At 38.9% G+C, this 17296-nt stretch overlaps 1 protein-coding gene across 2 annotated transcripts in view; it reads right to left on the reverse strand.

Moving 5' to 3' along the window:
* The window catches only part of LOC135201818 (GDP-mannose 4,6 dehydratase-like), a 42624-nt gene extending 25662 nt beyond the window's left edge, over nt 1-16962 (reverse strand). Inside the window, exon 1 of one of the 2 annotated variants that reach the window (XM_064231091.1) lies at nt 16856-16962. Coding sequence is in view for 1 of the 2 variants with exons in the window: in XM_064231092.1 (XP_064087162.1) it covers nt 6140-6193 (54 nt within the window). In the remaining variant the exon portion in view is untranslated. Of the gene's footprint in view, nt 1-6139; nt 6435-16855 lie in introns of those variants that run through there. The other variant, XM_064231092.1, reaches the window with a different exon arrangement.
* Nucleotides 16963-17296: the final 334 nt, after the last annotated feature.

Genomic DNA, 17296 nt, shown 5'->3' on the forward strand with positions numbered 1-17296 from the left:
TCAGGTCTAGGTCTTAACCTACTCACATCTTCCAGTCAAGTGCATCCACAAGATAACAAAACGTAATCTAACTCTTTTATGACCAGCCCACATATCACAACAGGTTCTCAACTCCCAACCCTTCTTCATTAGCTCATTAAATACATTTTGAGCACTGAAAATCTCTTCCTACATGTATATTTTGTATTTCTGAGCACCTCATGAAACCTCCTTTTACATTTAGTATACAGTAAAGTTCACCCCACAAACCTTTCCCACATACCACACAGGCAATTTCCTGATGGTATCTTTTCCTTTGCTTCTTTTCTAGTCTTAACAAGCTTTGCTTTCCTCTGTGATTTTTCAGTCCTTTTCTATTCATTCCATTTTTCACTTTATATAAATTTCCACCACTTCTTCCTTTGTTACTACTGTTAATAATAGGTCATCTTAAAGTAAAATTATCGTCTAGCCAAAAAATCAAGGTCCTCACTCTTGGTTCAAGGGCATAAAGAGAGAGGAATGGTATCTTGCAGCAACCACAGATACTCCAGTTACCTCTAAAATGACAGCTGGTGGAAGTGCCGGAGAAACACAATCCTTTCTGTGTTCTTGTTGCTACAGGGACACTGCTGTCACCTCCCTGAGCTTGCTGAAGCCAGAGCCTTAACAAACACTCAAACTGCTGCCATGCCTAACAGCATACCCCGTATTGCCTGCTGCATGGGCATAAGATTCAACTTCTCCCAGTTATCACAGTACATAGCTAAGCCATGAAAAAGGTGAGGAAGCTGTCTCTGTCCTAGAGCAACTGTGTTTGGATGAAACCAGAACCAGGCAGCTGTCAAGATAACACAGAAGTACCTTGTATGATTGGGCCAAAGCTGACACTAAGTAATCACTCACATGAACTCCTGAATTGTTGTAGCCAGTCCAAAGCACAGTGCTTTGACCTGGTAGTCCCTTTGCATACAAAATGGAGGTACTCCTTGGAAGTTTGATGGAAGGGCATATTAAAAACACACCTTTCAGATCCTGGAAATCATGAAACCACCCTTTTTGATGGAATCTAGTATGGAATAGTAAGTTGTTTCCATGTGAGTCAAATTTGCAGCAAACAAATTGTTCAATGGAGAGAGGACAATAACAGGTTTCAACCTTCAGTTGCTTTCTCACTGAGAAAGCCAGCTGTAAGGGCTGGGGACACATTGTTTATGGCTTCTAGCACATTCTTTCCCAGCACTGCCTCACCTTTGCCAACAGGACCAGAGCTTGAGAGATCCTCGAGGGTAAGCTGAAAACGAGATCAGTGTTTGAAAAAGGGGATGTTGGTAATCTTGAAAAAGTAGTCTGTGATCATCCTAAAGTAAACAAACTTGTAGCAGCTAGAGATGGAAACAATCTATGTACCTCAGTGTCCCTCTCCCCTCTTCTTCCTCTTGCCTACCCCTTCTTGAGCTGGAGCTGGAGCTGGGGTAGGGGGGTGCCAGAACTCCTGGCCCTTTTGGTAAGGAAGAAATCCTAACTATTTACTGCAATTTTAAAGTCTGAGAACTGCTTTTCCCAGATTTGATTCATAAACTCTTGACCTAAGTTGGGATGTAGTGTAGATGTGGCATATTCACTGCCATATCTTCCTTATACCAGGTCAAAAAGGGTAAACACCTTGACACTACTGTTCTGCATTTATAACACTGAAGACATAAAATGAACAAGAGAACCGAGATTTGATGACTAGTAAAGGATGAGTTATAGTAATAAGAAAATTTACAGTAAATGAAGATTTGATATCATACATATAACTGCTTTAATAACATGGTAAGATAAGGGTGATTTAGTATCTAATTATCTAAATGAATTACACAAATGCCCAATATCTAGCCCAGACTCACTGATGAAAACAAATTATATAATGCAATAAAAAAAAATACTGTTATTGACTCCTCATAGACTGTAAATTAAGTTGGACTTGTCACGGAATGGTCTCTTTTGTCTGGAAAGCCTGTGAGAGGGATGAGTAGGGTTTTATGACAGGAGTAAAGAACCACGAATTATAGGGATGCAAATTAACTGTAGTCGGATTACAAGTCAGGAAGAAGTGTGGCAATGTAGCTAATGACAGCCATGTTCGAAGTCATTTCGGTTTTACTGTAATACCAGCCGCAGATGTGGCCACCCCCAAGGGCTTGGTGGCAGTGCCCTTCAATGTCCTAAATGGCTTGAAGGAGACAATGGACAATGGATTGAGGTGTCCTAGCTATCAGAATACTTCATCACCATTATGTCATCTTTATACCATGGAAAATGTACAGCAGAATACATGACTGATCAAGACTATTCTGAAAAAAACTTTCGTAGAAGAGCACAGATAAAAAGACATATCTTAGGAAAAGTTTGCCCTTAGGTTATACTTTAGTCAAAGTGAAGCTTCCTCAAAGAAGACCATAGTGACGGATTCCATGCCTCATGATGACATAACTAAGAAGAAAGAACTTCTTATAGTTTCTTTAGGAAGAGGTCATTTGTCAGTCTACAGACTGTTATGTTGTTGTTCCTCTGGCATGTTGACAGTGGGGAAGATGCTTCCTCAATCTGCTGGACAGCAGGAAATCTTCTGATCCTTAGATCAGACTTTAACCCGATCCACGATACCATGAGCAAGAAGCAACCTCATCTTGGAACAAACACCCCATCTCATGCTCTACTCACAAGATGGATTTGACAAGGAAAAGTGGATGCTTCCTCAGAATAAGTTTACAAATGAGACCAATAATTGCTGAAAAATAATCTAAATTTTCCTCATGATTTTCTAAATGAGAAGGACACTTGGGTCCTAAACAATTCCTTACAATATGTATTGAATCTTCTCTCCTGCAAGAGGCTGACACACACTAGTCCGCCCTGGTAGGTGCCTGGAATCATGTAAAAAAAAAGGAGCATACATGGTGGTACTGATCACTGAACCAGAAACACCTCAAGAATCAGAGTTATCAGGTGCATGCAGCTCACATGATACCCAGTGGTATCAAATAGCAATGTCCTTCTGTGCTTCAGTCCTCTGCCTGCATGTGCACAATCTAAAGTTTGTGCATGAGTACATAAGGAGTTCCAGACAAACTAGGCACTCCCAAGCCCCAAGGGTCTGCAGGTTTGTGCACATATAGATTATGTATCATGATACCAAAGTTATCGTGATGAGGTGGCATAATACATGTAAACCCTCCTTCTGCATGTGCACAATCCAGGAAATGTGCACACAAACATCAGGAGTTCTTGGTGAGCCAGGCAATGCATGATGGTCTGCATGATCATACAGGCAAGACATCCAGCTATAGCACAGCAGTGACCTGTTGCTGGTAAAACCTTCAGTCAGCCTACACACAATCTTCTCTGTATACATACTTTGGCAGTACAAAAAGGAAGAGTCTGGGACAGTCCTTGTGCCTCAGAAAGAAACAAAGAAACACTGGTTTACATGCACACTCAGAATAATCTGGTGTCAACCCTACATACATAAGGGCTCCAACATGCAGGTGAGTGAATGATGCCACCAACTACTGAAGAAGGAAGTGTCTGACAAAACTTCCTGTGAAGAAGAAAAGGAGGAAGAAGGGGAGGATGATGTGCACTTGCCCTTGTTCACTTTACTCAGTCAACTTGTCTTACTCTCCTTAGCTCCAACAGATAACATATCAAGGAGAGTAGCCGTTACGGTTGGAGGGGTACAGCCTGTGCTCAATTTCACAATAGTGTCTCCACTATAAGGGGTTCATCAGTGCCGAGTTCCTGAGCAGAAAGAGCAGGGGGGGAACAATGGCAAAAGGTGGGTCATTCCTGTGAAACTGCCAACACCATTGAGGTAGGCAGTGGCAAACCATGGATATATGATGCAGTGTCAACTGCAATGAGGTAGACAAGAGCTCTTCAGTCTGCACTATTGGAGAGCACAGGCTCGTATCCAACCCTTATTTTTGTGACCCCTATCAGCATGCCACAGGAGAATGAGAAGGTGGGGAAAGATAAGGGGTAATCTAGGAGGAAGGAGCTGAAAGATTTGGTGTTATCAAATGTGGAATAATCTCTCTCAAAGAAACTGGCAAACAACTTTGGGCCTTTCTGCACTGCTGCCAAACCTCCCCACTGTGAACAAGACCTTCCATCAAACCCTCTCACCAAACCTACCACTTCAATACAGTAAAACTGGTTACAATATCACGAGATAAGTAGGGATTTTTCTCCACTCACTGGTTACCTCCAATTAAGCACCTTGTTATCAAGTTTCAGATACTATTTCCAGCTCATGCTGAGAAATACTTTTATATAAAAGGGGATGGTTTGTATTTCTATAAACACAAATAAGGTTTACTGTGTGTTATTCTTCTAATTGTGGGAATAAGGCTTATAGCATGTTACTTTCCAGTGTTTGCAGCGAAACAGACTGATGCATATAGGGTGCGATACGACCCCCCCTCCCCCAAAACAACTTGTAAAATAAAAGGGTGTGTTCTTCTCTTGCCTGTGGAGTAAATAAACCAGGGGTATTATTCACCCAACTGCTAAACAAATATGCCTTATGTTGCACTGATCCATCTTTGGGTAAATAAGGATGTGCAATTTATTCACTCAACCACCTAGTAGACCTGAAAGTGATACTTTTTGTGATTCTCCAGACCATGAGTTAGTAGATATATACTATACTTGAAATGTGTTATATGTTCTGGGTGCAACATTTTGGGCACATATTGGCCAGATAGCCCATAATGTATACAATCATCAATTGAATTTACCATCATTTGCAACATCAAATATATTACTCAATACACAGGCTGAAATATTCTGCATTATACTATTGTTCATAGAAGAGTCCACATAGCAGCAGTATGCCTTTTAATTATAGAAGAGTCCACATAGCAGCAGTATGCCTTTTAATTAGAGACTGAAAATTTAAAAAATTATTCTGAGTAAAATAGCGAACGCTCAAATAATATTTTCTTTCCATGGAAAAGGAGGCAGGTCATCGGATAAGGTGGGGCTTTACTCAACTTCAGTCTTTTTTTTTTAAATCTTTACAGTAATACTGATAAGGCAATAAAGTCATATGCTGTCTTCCACTGTGGGAATCATGAATCTGCAGTCATCCTACATTACAACATGATCTACACAAAAATTTCCTAAATAGAGTCTGGGATGCAGTTGCTCAAGAGATACATTCTACGTACTCCCTGTGCATGGTAGGGAATAGGAGAGGGGGGGGGGGGGGGGGTTAGATAGGAATGCAGGCCTGTTACTCAATGCAAGACATGATTATACAAAATTATGAATAGCCCATGTTTATTTAAGGTTATGTACACTAAAGATATATAAAATATATTACTTTACATGAATGATTAGTCAGACTAATAAACAAGACACTTAAAATATAGGAGGGGTGAATGCATGTTGTAGGTATAAACTACCTTAGAAATGCCCAAAATATCAAAAAGCTTTCTAGATTGGGAGGTGGGGAGTGAAAAACATCCAAGGCTAGTCAGACCACAATGCCCTGTTTAAAGTTAGGTTAGGTTACAATGTACTAGCCTTTTTTTTGGCAGTGTTTAGCAGAAAACATACTTTCTGCTTAAAAAAATAAATAAAAAACCCAGTCTGCAGTGGCTCCAAATAGGTAATACTTTAATGGGAAAGCTTATCTTTCATTGTATGAATAATACATTACACTATGAGGCTTAGGCTATTAACCCAAAAGATTGGAGAGAATGCATAGCCTAGTGAGAGGTCAAGACTACTGAAGGCCTAGTAGGCATAATTGTAGTAGCCCTTTCTGAGGGAATAAGACCTAACCAGGCTTGCCTTAACTTAACCTAACCTAGGACGTCGAGCCCTAAACTGGCTGGGGGGTGTCTTCGATTCCCCACTGCATTCTACTCTTGTCACTCTACGAAAATTAGACGACTCGGTTCTCGCATAACCCATTTGCCTATGTACAAATACGGTGGTATCGGCTTGATGTGCATAGCAACGTGGCAAACCCATGAGCATGAATTACAAGAAACGTATCGAAAGATAAAATGCCGGGCAGTACGCTAAATACAATATAGGTACCTAGGTAGCTAGCTATGAGTAGCCAGAGTCTTTTTAGTAAATAAAGAGTTGGAATACTGACCTGTCCTGTAATTCCGGTTAACAACGCTCTTTTCGTGATCTTTGTCTCAGCCATGGTGTAAGTTAACTTTGTCCGTCCGAAGTTAATCTAATGTCATGAATACCGACTGTAGTCGCTGCCTCTCGCTAACACACTTCGTCTTCGTCAGCAACTCTCAAAACAGCTGAACCTGGTAAGGTGCCATACACTTATTTGAGAGAGCAATTCTTCACTACAATATAACACTTTCAAAGTTAACTATTATTCTGGCACGCCCTACAAACAATTCACAGTAAAATTACGTAGTGAAAATTACTAAGACTTAAAATTTACAAGGAAAAATTCGCATAATAAAAGTTGGTGCCAACTCTACATTTGACGTGTCGGATCACAGATGTTTGTTTACATCCTGAATGGACTGGTATGGTCGGGTAGTAGTAGTAGCCGACTGCAGAGCAATGATCCCTAGATAGGGTCCCATAGGGAGCATCTTGGTTATTGACCGACAAAATAAGATCTACACCAGGCCTGTTATACCCTTTAACATCTTATAAAATATCGCTAGCCACTCGTGCTAGCCTAAGGCCAGCTTAATCAAAAGCAAACACCGATTTAGGGAGCCAATATTATATAAAAAATAATTTCTTTCCGACTTCGGCGACTGGAAGTTTCATTTTAGTATAATATGGAAAATAGTTTATGATAATATATATATATATATATATATATCTATATATATATATATATATATATATCGAACTACAAATGTCCTTTAATATCTAATTCGCTCTACCTCGGAATTAATATATTTTCATATATGTTTAACCGAGGGGAATTTATTAAGCGATAATAGAATTATCGCTTAATAAATTCCCCCTCGGTTAAACATATATGAAAATATATAATTCCGAGGTAGAGCGAATTAGATATTAAAGGACATTTGTAGTTCGATATATATATATATGAATCGCGGTAATGTGATAGACACATATATATATATAATATATAATATATATATATATATATATATATATATATATATATATATATATATAGATATATATATAATTCTGCTGGCATGCATTTTCTGAAGATCAAAATATCTGTTTTTCATCCGTAGGGCCATTAATAATAATAATAATAATAATAATAATAATAATAATAATAATAATAATGACATATAATAATAATAATGACGCATATGCAGGAGCAAGATTAGTAGCAGAACTGATGGGAATCCGAACACCAACACCACCAGCACAACCAACCCAACAGAAACCAAAACAGCAACCTCCTTGGAAAAGGCGCCTGGAAAAGCAAATCATGGTGATGAGATCTGACTTGAGTAAACTGAAAGAGATGGCAGAAAAAAGGCTAAGAAGCAAGAAAACAAGGGAGGAACTCAACGAGAAATACAAAGTACAAGAGAGGGGACTAAACAACACAATAGAAGACGTAAAACAGAGGCTTAAGGCCAAAGCACATAAGATCCAACGGTACATGAACAGGAATAAGGGATACCAACAGAACAAACTATTCGGAACCAACCAGAAAAGACTATACAGCCAACTAAGAGGGGAAGACAACCACCCAGAAATTCCTGAAGCCGAACCAAGTAAGAGACTCTGGGAAAACATATGGAGCAATCCGGTATCACACAACAAACATGCAACATGGCTCCAGGAAGTCAAGGAAGAAGAAACAGGGAGAATAAAACAAAGATTCACAGACATCACGACAGACACAGTCAGACACCAACTAAAGAAAATGCCAAACTGGAAAGCCCCAGGTCCCGATGAAGTCCATGGATACTGGCTCAAAAACTTCAAGGCCCTACACCCACGAATAGCAGAACAACTCCAGCATTGTATCTCAAATCACCAAGCACCCAAATGGATGACCACAGGAAGAACATCCTTAGTACAAAAAGACAAGAGTAAGGGAAATATAGCCAGTAACTACAGGCCTATCACCTGCCTACCAATAATGTGGAAGTTACTAACAGGTATCATCAGTGAAAGGCTATACAACTACCTAGAGGAGACAAACACCATCCCCCACCAACAGAAAGGCTGCAGAAGGAAGTGTAGGGGCACAAAAGACCAGCTCCTCATAGACAAAATGGTAATGAAGAACAGTAGGAGAAGGAAAACCAACCTAAGCATGGCATGGATAGACTATAAGAAAGCCTTCGACATGATACCACACACATGGCTAATAGAATGCCTGAAAATATATGGGGCAGAGGAAAATACCATCAGCTTCCTCAAAAATACAATGCGCAACTGGAATACAATACTTACAAGCTCTGGAATAAGACTAGCAGAGGTTAATATCAGGAGAGGGATCTTCCAGGGCGACTCACTGTCCCCACTACTCTTCGTAGTAGCCATGATTCCCTTGACAAAAGTACTACAGAAGATGGATGCCGGGTACCAACTCAAGAAAAGAGGCAACAGAATCAACCATCTGATGTTCATGGACGACATCAAGCTGTATGGTAAGAGCATCAAGGAAATAGATACCCTAATCCAGACTGTAAGGATTGTATCTGGGGACATCAGGATGGAGTTTGGAATAGAAAAATGCGCCTTAGTCAACATACAAAAAGGCAAAGTAACGAGAACTGAAGGGATAAAGCTACCAGATGGGAGCAACATCAAACACATAGATGAGACAGGATACAAATACCTGGGAATAATGGAAGGAGGAGATATAAAACACCAAGAGATGAAGGACACGATCAGGAAAGAATATATGCAGAGACTCAAGGCGATACTCAAGTCAAAACTCAACGCCGGAAATATGATAAAAGCCATAAACACATGGGCAGTGCCAGTAATCAGATACAGCGCAGGAATAGTGGAATGGACGAAGACAGAACTCCGCAGCATAGATCAGAAAACCAGGAAACATATGACAATACACAAAGCACTACACCCAAGAGCAAATACGGACAGACTATACATAACACGAAAGGAAGGAGGGAGAGGACTACTCAGTATAGAGGACTGCGTCAACATCGAAAACAGAGCACTGGGCAATATCTGAAAACCAGTGAAGACGAGTGGCTAAAGAGTGCATGGAAGAAGGACTAATAAAAGCAGACGAAGACCCAGAAATATACAGAGACAGGAGAAAGACAGAAAGAACAGAAGACTGGCACAACAAACCAATGCACGGACAATACATGAGACAGACTAAAGAACTAGCCAGCGATGACAATTGGCAATGGCTACAGAGGGGAGAGCTAAAGAAGGAAACTGAAGGAATGATAACAGCGGCACAAGATCAGGCCCTAAGAACCAGATATGTTCAAAGTACGATAGACGGAAATAACATCTCTCCCATATGTAGGAAGTGCAATACGAAAAGTGAAACCATAAACCACATAGCAAGTGAATGCCCGGCACTTGCGCAGAACCAGTACAAAAAGAGGCATGATTCAGTAGCAAAAGCCCTCCACTGGAGCCTGTGCAAGAAACATCAGCTACCTTGCAGTAATAAGTGGTACGAGCACCAACCTGAAGGAGTGATAGAAAACGATCACGCAAAGATCCTCTGGGACTATGGTATCAGAACGGATAGGGTGATACGTGCAAACAGACCAGACGTGACGTTGATTGACAAGGTCAAGAAGAAAGTATCCCTCATTGATGTCGCAATACCATGGGACACCAGAGTTGAAGAGAAAGAGAGGGAAAAATTGGATAAGTATCAAGATCTGAAAATAGAAATAAGAAGGATATGGGATATGCCAGTGGAAATCGTACCCATAATCATAGGAGCACTAGGCACGATCCCAAGATCCCTGAAAAGGAATCTAGAAAAACTAGAGGCTGAAGTAGCTCCGGGCCTCATGCAGAAGAGTGTGATCCTAGAAACGGCACACATAGTAAGAAGAGTGATGGACTCCTAAGGAGGCAGGATGCAACCCGGAACCCCACACTATAAATACCACCCAGTCGAATTGGAGGACTGTGATAGAGCAAAAAAAAAAAAAAAAAAAAAAAATAAAAAAAAAAAAAAAAAAATAATAATAATAATAATCTCCAGTCAGGGAGATGGAATTTAAGGTATGTTACTAAAACGAGTTTGACAGATAATTAAAACTAGGAATAAAAACAAAAATAAAGATGTTTGACATGTTCAGGGAGGGAACTATGGAACAGAGTATATATATACACCCCGTAAGGCATTTACTTAAGGGCTTTGCAGCGTCATATCGGCCTCTAGCTGCAGCCTCTTTCATATCTCAGACTGTACCTCCGTCCATAATTTCTTTCTTTTTTCCATCTTACCTTCTACCCTCTCCTAGCAATTGTTTCATAGTGCAACTGAGAAGTTTTCCTCCTTTTGCACCTTTAAATCCTCTTACCGTCAATTTCCCCCCCAGTGCTGAATGACCTCATAGGTCCCAGTGCTGGGCCTTTGGCCTTATTTCTATATTCCACGCCATCTACTAGGAGCTGCAGTACCCGTCCTTCGTACGAGTTATCAGCGTCGTAAAAAATGATGGGGTATGAAATATCGGATTTTGACTAAAACCTTCCTGAGGTGAGGGAGGAGTGTCTGCTAAAAATTTGGTATCCCTAGCTGTCAACTCCAAAAGTTGTTAAAATGAGGGTGTATGAAAAAGAGGGTTATGACCCCCTCAGAAACGGCCTACGATGTTCGGGTTTTAACTAAAAACCTTCCTGGCTGGTAAAAGTTTGGTAGTCCTAGCTTCAGCTTCGAAAGTAGAAAAAATGAGTAGTATGAAAAAGGAGTGTTATGGCCCCATTAGAATTTTGGATTTTAACTAAACCCCTCCTTGGGGGGGGGGAGTCTATGGTAAAACTTTAGTAGCCATAGCTTCAAATCCAAAAGTTGTAATAATTGAAGTGGTATAAAAAAAGGGGGAGGGGAGGTTATGACCCCCTTAAAAACGGTCCTCGTATTTCAGAGTTTAATTAAAATCTTCCTGGGAGGTGGGGGGAGGGGCGTATATGATAAAAAATTTGGTAGCCCCAGCTTTAACTCCAAAAGTTGTAAAAAATGAGGGAGTATAAAAAAAAACGGCCCTCGAATTTCGGATTTTGACTATAACCTTTCTAGTGGGGAAGGGGAGCCTATGGTAAAAATTTGGTAGCCCTAACTTTCATAGTCTGGGCGTGCATAACGAACTAACAAACAAACAGACAGAAATTGTCTTTTATCTGGTTATAGCAGTATAAGGATATAAACCATCCCCGTATACCACTATACCCTTACCCCTTTACCTATAAACTTTTCATACACTTGTTTCCTAACGAACACATAACAGGCTACACACGTCCTGCCTTATCTTCTCTTATCTGTCCCTTTCTTAACTATCTTACTTCCTCATTCAGAATTCTACCACACTCTTCTAGAGTATAGTCGAATTTTGGCCAAGCAATATCCTCTCATCTTTATACATAGAATGCACTTCTCTATTTGCACCTTTTAATCAGAAATCCACTTGCTTATTAGCTTTCCTTTCTGCATTTATTCCTTGTAAACCAATATCGTATTCCCCCGAAAGTCCTTGTTCTCCTTCGCCCTGCCTTTATATCACGTTCTCAATTCTCTGTCTGTGTCAGCTAAAGATAATAACCGAAATAATATAACACAATATGACAAGAAGAGATATAACAAATTGGAAAAAGATTATCATGAAACAACAGACGCCACATATGCATCAGCAGTGATACATATGTACTACAAACATGCACATGTATACTTATATGTATATATGTGCATATATATATATATATTATATATATATATATATATATATGTATATATAAATGCACATATATACATAATATACATACATACATACATGCAGACGGTATTTTTTGGCATTTGAGGAGATATGTAACCCTCTTACATTTTCAAATTTATTCAGATACAATTACAATCGGCCTGTCTTAATTTGTCTTGAATAAGCAAAAATTTAGAATCTCTTCCTCTCACGATCTAGATCGTATTCTTTATGGCCTGTAAACAAGAAGTAAATAACATGGAAGCTTCGTTGTGGTTCTATATAAAAGTTTAAAGTTGCTTTATGTTGTGGAGGAAGGAGCTAGACACCTGCTTTGCAGTCCCAAGACCTATTATGTGTCTCTCTCTCTACAAGACATTTCCCAAAGCGAAATGCACTCAAAATAAGAAAAAGGGAATATAGAGTTCGGGCCATAGGCCAAGCGCTGAGGCCCATGAGGCCATTCAGCACTGAAGCTGAAATTGACAGTAGCAGTTGCACTATGAATCATTTTTTTTTTTTTACATTGCATGGAGCCCGTGGTTATTCAGCAACGGGACCAGCGGCTTTACGGGACTTCCGAACCACGTCGTGAGTGAACTTCTATCACCAGAAATACACATCTCTAAACACTCAGTGGAATGCCCGAGAATCAAATTCGCGGCCACCGACGTAGCAGGCCAAGTCCAAACCGATCACGCCACTGAGGCGATATCAAGTGTTAGGGGAGTGTTAAAAGTAAGATAGAAGAAACAGATTATGAATGGAAGTATAGTAACAAGAACGAAAGGGATTGCAGCTAGGGGCCGAGAGGACGCTGCAATGATCCCTAAGTAATGCCTAGAGTGCGCTGCAAAAGGCGCACTGACGGCACTTCCCACTACGGGGTCAATAGAAGAGCAAAAATAAGAGTTGAGAATTCAGAGGCGTGGAATGTGTTAGGCGATGCAACGTTTGACATTTGTGAGATTAGAATAACAATTATTTCCTATTAGAAAATCGTTTAGTGGTTTTGTCTCGTAAAAGGACTTACTTTAACTTTCGAATCTCGTGGACTCAGTGGCGGAACCACTGAGGATGCAAGAGGTGCAATGCACCAGGGCCCACTGTGACTGGGGGCCCATCAGCCACCATCATAATGTCTTAGTAGATTGATTTGGTATTTTATTTGTAAACATGTTTAGGTAATAGAAATAATGAAGACATAAGTGATAGCGATGATGATGATCATAGTAGTAGGAGTAGGAGAAGTAGTAGTATTAATTATATTCCTGGTTGTCGTGCAAAGAAAATTACTAGAAACAATGCACTTTCTAATGCATTGCAAAGGAGATGATGCTGGACAAAGCGATTCATTTGCTGAAGAACTCTGCTGACTCTCTAATGCAAATGAGAGAAGCTACGCACAAGTAAAATAAGCAGCCGAGAAGCTCTCAATTAAATGTGGTGTTGAGACAAAGTTCCAGCACAAACGTATAAGAAAGGTAAAAAAAACATTGATGAATTATGTACAGATGAAAGGTTTTCGGATCCAGAGTACCACTTCAAAACGAATGTGTTCTATGGTTGTTTGGACATACTGATCGCTCAACTACATCAAAGATGTAAAAGTCTAAGACACGTTGCTGAAAATTTCAAAATAATCTCTCCCAAGAATTCACTTACTGCATCCGATGATGACCTATATAATGGAGCCGTAACTTCAAATGAAATATACAAGGTCAACAAGGGAGATACTTCTACAGAACATCCAGCTCAGTTGTTGTCAATCCGCCTACATTTCAGATCACATCTTGAAAATATTACTACCGTTTCTGAACTATATGCTTTTTTGAGATGTGAAAACAGCGTCATGGGTTCAAGTTTTCTTGAAGTCCTAAATGTAATGACTTTATTTCTAACGATCCCTGTTACAGTCGCAAGTGATGAACGGTCCTTTTCAAAGCTCTGAAAAGCACGATTCGCCCAGGAACGGTTGAGGTGACTGTCTGTTATATCGATTGAAAGTAGCATGGCAAGAATCATAAACTTGGAAGAAGTAATAAAAGTCGATATGAAAGTAAGAAAGGTTGCCTTTTCACAAACGCACACACGAAATATATATATATATATAATATTATATATATATAGATATAATATATATATATATCTATATATTATATTATATTATAATGATATTATATATATACATATGTGTGTGTGTGTGTGTGTGTACAATATAAATGCATGTACAGGTATTTATATACACCCATAAATCATATCGATATAAATGTATGTTTTTATTTTTACGTGATATATATATCGGCGGATAGGCCGTGAAGTGCTCTATTAGTATATGGTATAAAAAATTATGTAGAGGGGAAGGACGGACATTTGGCGAAATGCCGTCCTTACAATTTATAAGCATTAGTTACCGGCAAATCAAGTAATAGCTATTAATTTTGCTTTTCATGATACAGGCCCACTCAAAAAAATTTGCACCAGGGCCCATAATGACGTATAGTCCACCGCCACTGCCGGTGGAGTCTCTTAAATGAAGTTTGGGTACTCATATAAATCACGTAGTACAGATATGAAACCGAACAGAATGGGTCCTCGTTCGCTTATCGGTGGTTGAATAAGTATCTATAATTCGAGAATACGTATTCCTTACGAATTCCTGGAAAAAGAAAAGGGATAACTTTGTTCCCCTCTCCATTTTCAACTTTATTTTGTATTTTTCGTTTAGTAAGGATGATGGTACAGAAGAAAAAAGTCTGTTAGATTAAGCACATCGATAGAGAATGGTAAGGCAACTCTGTCACAGAACCTGGTACTTCCAATTCTTTATCACTTATCGGTTTCTTTTATTCTCTTCACTTTATTATATCCTGTAGTAATGTAAGCACGACATACAATTGCTGGCCCCTAATTTAGTTTATTGGTTTTGGTCTTCAGTAATTTTAGAGAAAGTAAAAAAATGAATTGCTTATTATGGTGATCTAAATACGCAATGATTTCGGATTTTAGTTACTTCAAGGGAATAAGCTGAGAAGAAGAAGAAGAAGAAGAAGAAAAAGAAGAAGAAGAAGAAGAAGAAGAAGAAGAAAGAATTATTTTTCCATCGAGAAAATCACTCTCAAAAGCGCGTCTTTTTCAAACTGTATTGGTATATTATGTTTGTGACGTCATAATCACAGGGTTGAGGAGCCATGAATCATCTAATCGCGTGTAATTATACATATTATATACACATAATATATATATATATATATATATATATATATATATATATATATAGATATATATATATATATATATATATATAAACCAATACAGTTTGAAATAAACGAGTTGTTGAGCTCGATTTTCTCGAAGGAGAAATATTTCTTCTTCTTCTTCCTCTCAGCTTATTCCCTTGTAGTAACTAAAATCCGAAATCATTGCGTATTTAGATCACCATAATAAGCAATTCATTTTTTCTAAAATTGCTGAAGACCAAAACCAATAAACTAAATTAGGGGCCAGCAATTGTATGCCATGCTTACATTACTACAGGATATAAAGGGAAGAGAATAGAAGAAACCGACAAGTGAAAGAATTGAAAGTACCAGGTTCTGTGACAGAGTTGCCTTACCATTCTCTATCAATGTACTTAATTTAACACACTTTTTTTTCGTCTGCACCATCATTCCTACTTAAAACGGAAAATACTAAATATAAAGTTGAAGATGGAGAGGGAAAAAGGGGAACAAATTTTCCCTTTGATTTTTCCCAGCAAATCGTAAGGTAATACGTATTCGCGAATTATAGATACTCATTCAACCACCCTTCATAGTAACGATGAACGAACGAAGACCCATTCTGTTAGGTTTCAAACCGGTGGTACTAACTGAATTATATGACTAACCAAACTTCATTTAAGAGATTCCACGAGAGTCACAAGTTAAATTAAGGCCCATCCGCACGAGTCTATCGTATTATATATAAGTCGCCCCATGCATTCCTCTAAAATAAAGGGAAACCTCACTTTGAGGGTTACAAAAAAATTATAAATCTATAATGGGAAGAGTTACAAGGCAAGTCTTGTCTTCCCAGATCTTTACGAAACAACCTCATGACGATGCCACAAGAAGACAATAGTCGTGTCATGACGATGCCATTAAGAATATAATAGTCATGTCATGAAAATGTCACAAGAAGATAATATTCACGTCATGGCGAAGTCATAACAACCAAGGCTTCTATACTCAGCAAACTATTCTCTCTCCATTGGGTAGCCATACCGTCCTCTAGAAATTTGGATTCTCTCGCAATAAGTTGTAAATAGGTAATCTCTTTTCCTCTGTCATACTTTCCATGCCGACAGTCTGCATTATTGTTATTGTTGTTAAGAATAGGATTATGGACGTTTTTTTCATCTAGTCTGTTAGACAACGGACTTTGCCATCTCGATGTAGTGTCGTACAAGGGTCTGGGTTGTATGTATATAATCTCTCTCTCTCTCTCTCTCTCATCTCTCTCTCTCTCTCTCTCATCTATATATATATATATATATATATATATATATATATATAGATATAATATATATATATATATATATATATGTGTGTGTGTGTGTGTGCAAAGTCCATGCCTGAAAAAACCTGCAAACTTTTCAATATTTCACAAATTTGATAAATTCTTGATCAACACTCTTGCCACTGATGCACTTTCTCACTAGATTAAACCTACACTATTCCTATTAATGCAAATTTACAGAACGAAATTTAACGTATGATTGACGATTTCTTATCAATAAAATAAATGACGCCAAGTTCAGTTCTTATCGGTAAACACAATGGAGTCGTTCACTATTAATTTTTTATCGCTGATTCCCCATGTTAAGTTATATTTCAGTTTCCTCTACTTTTCTGATGGATACGATTAGTTGAATGGATCACTGCTGATTGTTCAATGTCTCAAACGTTATTAGATTGACGTTACTGTACAGCTTAGTGGGCTTCTCGTCCAGGTATGTCGGAGAGACGAGTTCCGTGGAACGATTGGTTTACTCGCGAACGGAGGAGCGTCTGAGACTGGGAGGCTTCGCCTATTTGCGATGGTTTATCACTTTAGTCCCGAGAGCGAGTCTTTAAAATCAGTTTCCTGACTTCTCTTCGAGTTCGGCCACGTAAACAATTTATAGGGAATACGGATAAAATAATGAAGAAGGGCTTCGAACAGGAACAAAGAAGATGATGTTTTCGCCACGGAAAGCCTAAATGGAATGAGTGTTAGCAACAAACAATTCATATGTCGTTTAAAATGAATGTTTTTATCCCACACTGACAGAAAACTTGTTCAGCTTTGCCACATAGACTAGTTTAATCTCGTTCACAGGTGTTTCAGGACGCCTATTCCACAGATGTCCGCGACGCGACACCCAGAGG

The sequence above is a fragment of the Macrobrachium nipponense genome, chromosome 28 (assembly GCF_015104395.2).
Source record: "Macrobrachium nipponense isolate FS-2020 chromosome 28, ASM1510439v2, whole genome shotgun sequence".
Taxonomy (NCBI): Eukaryota; Metazoa; Arthropoda; class Malacostraca; order Decapoda; family Palaemonidae; genus Macrobrachium; species Macrobrachium nipponense.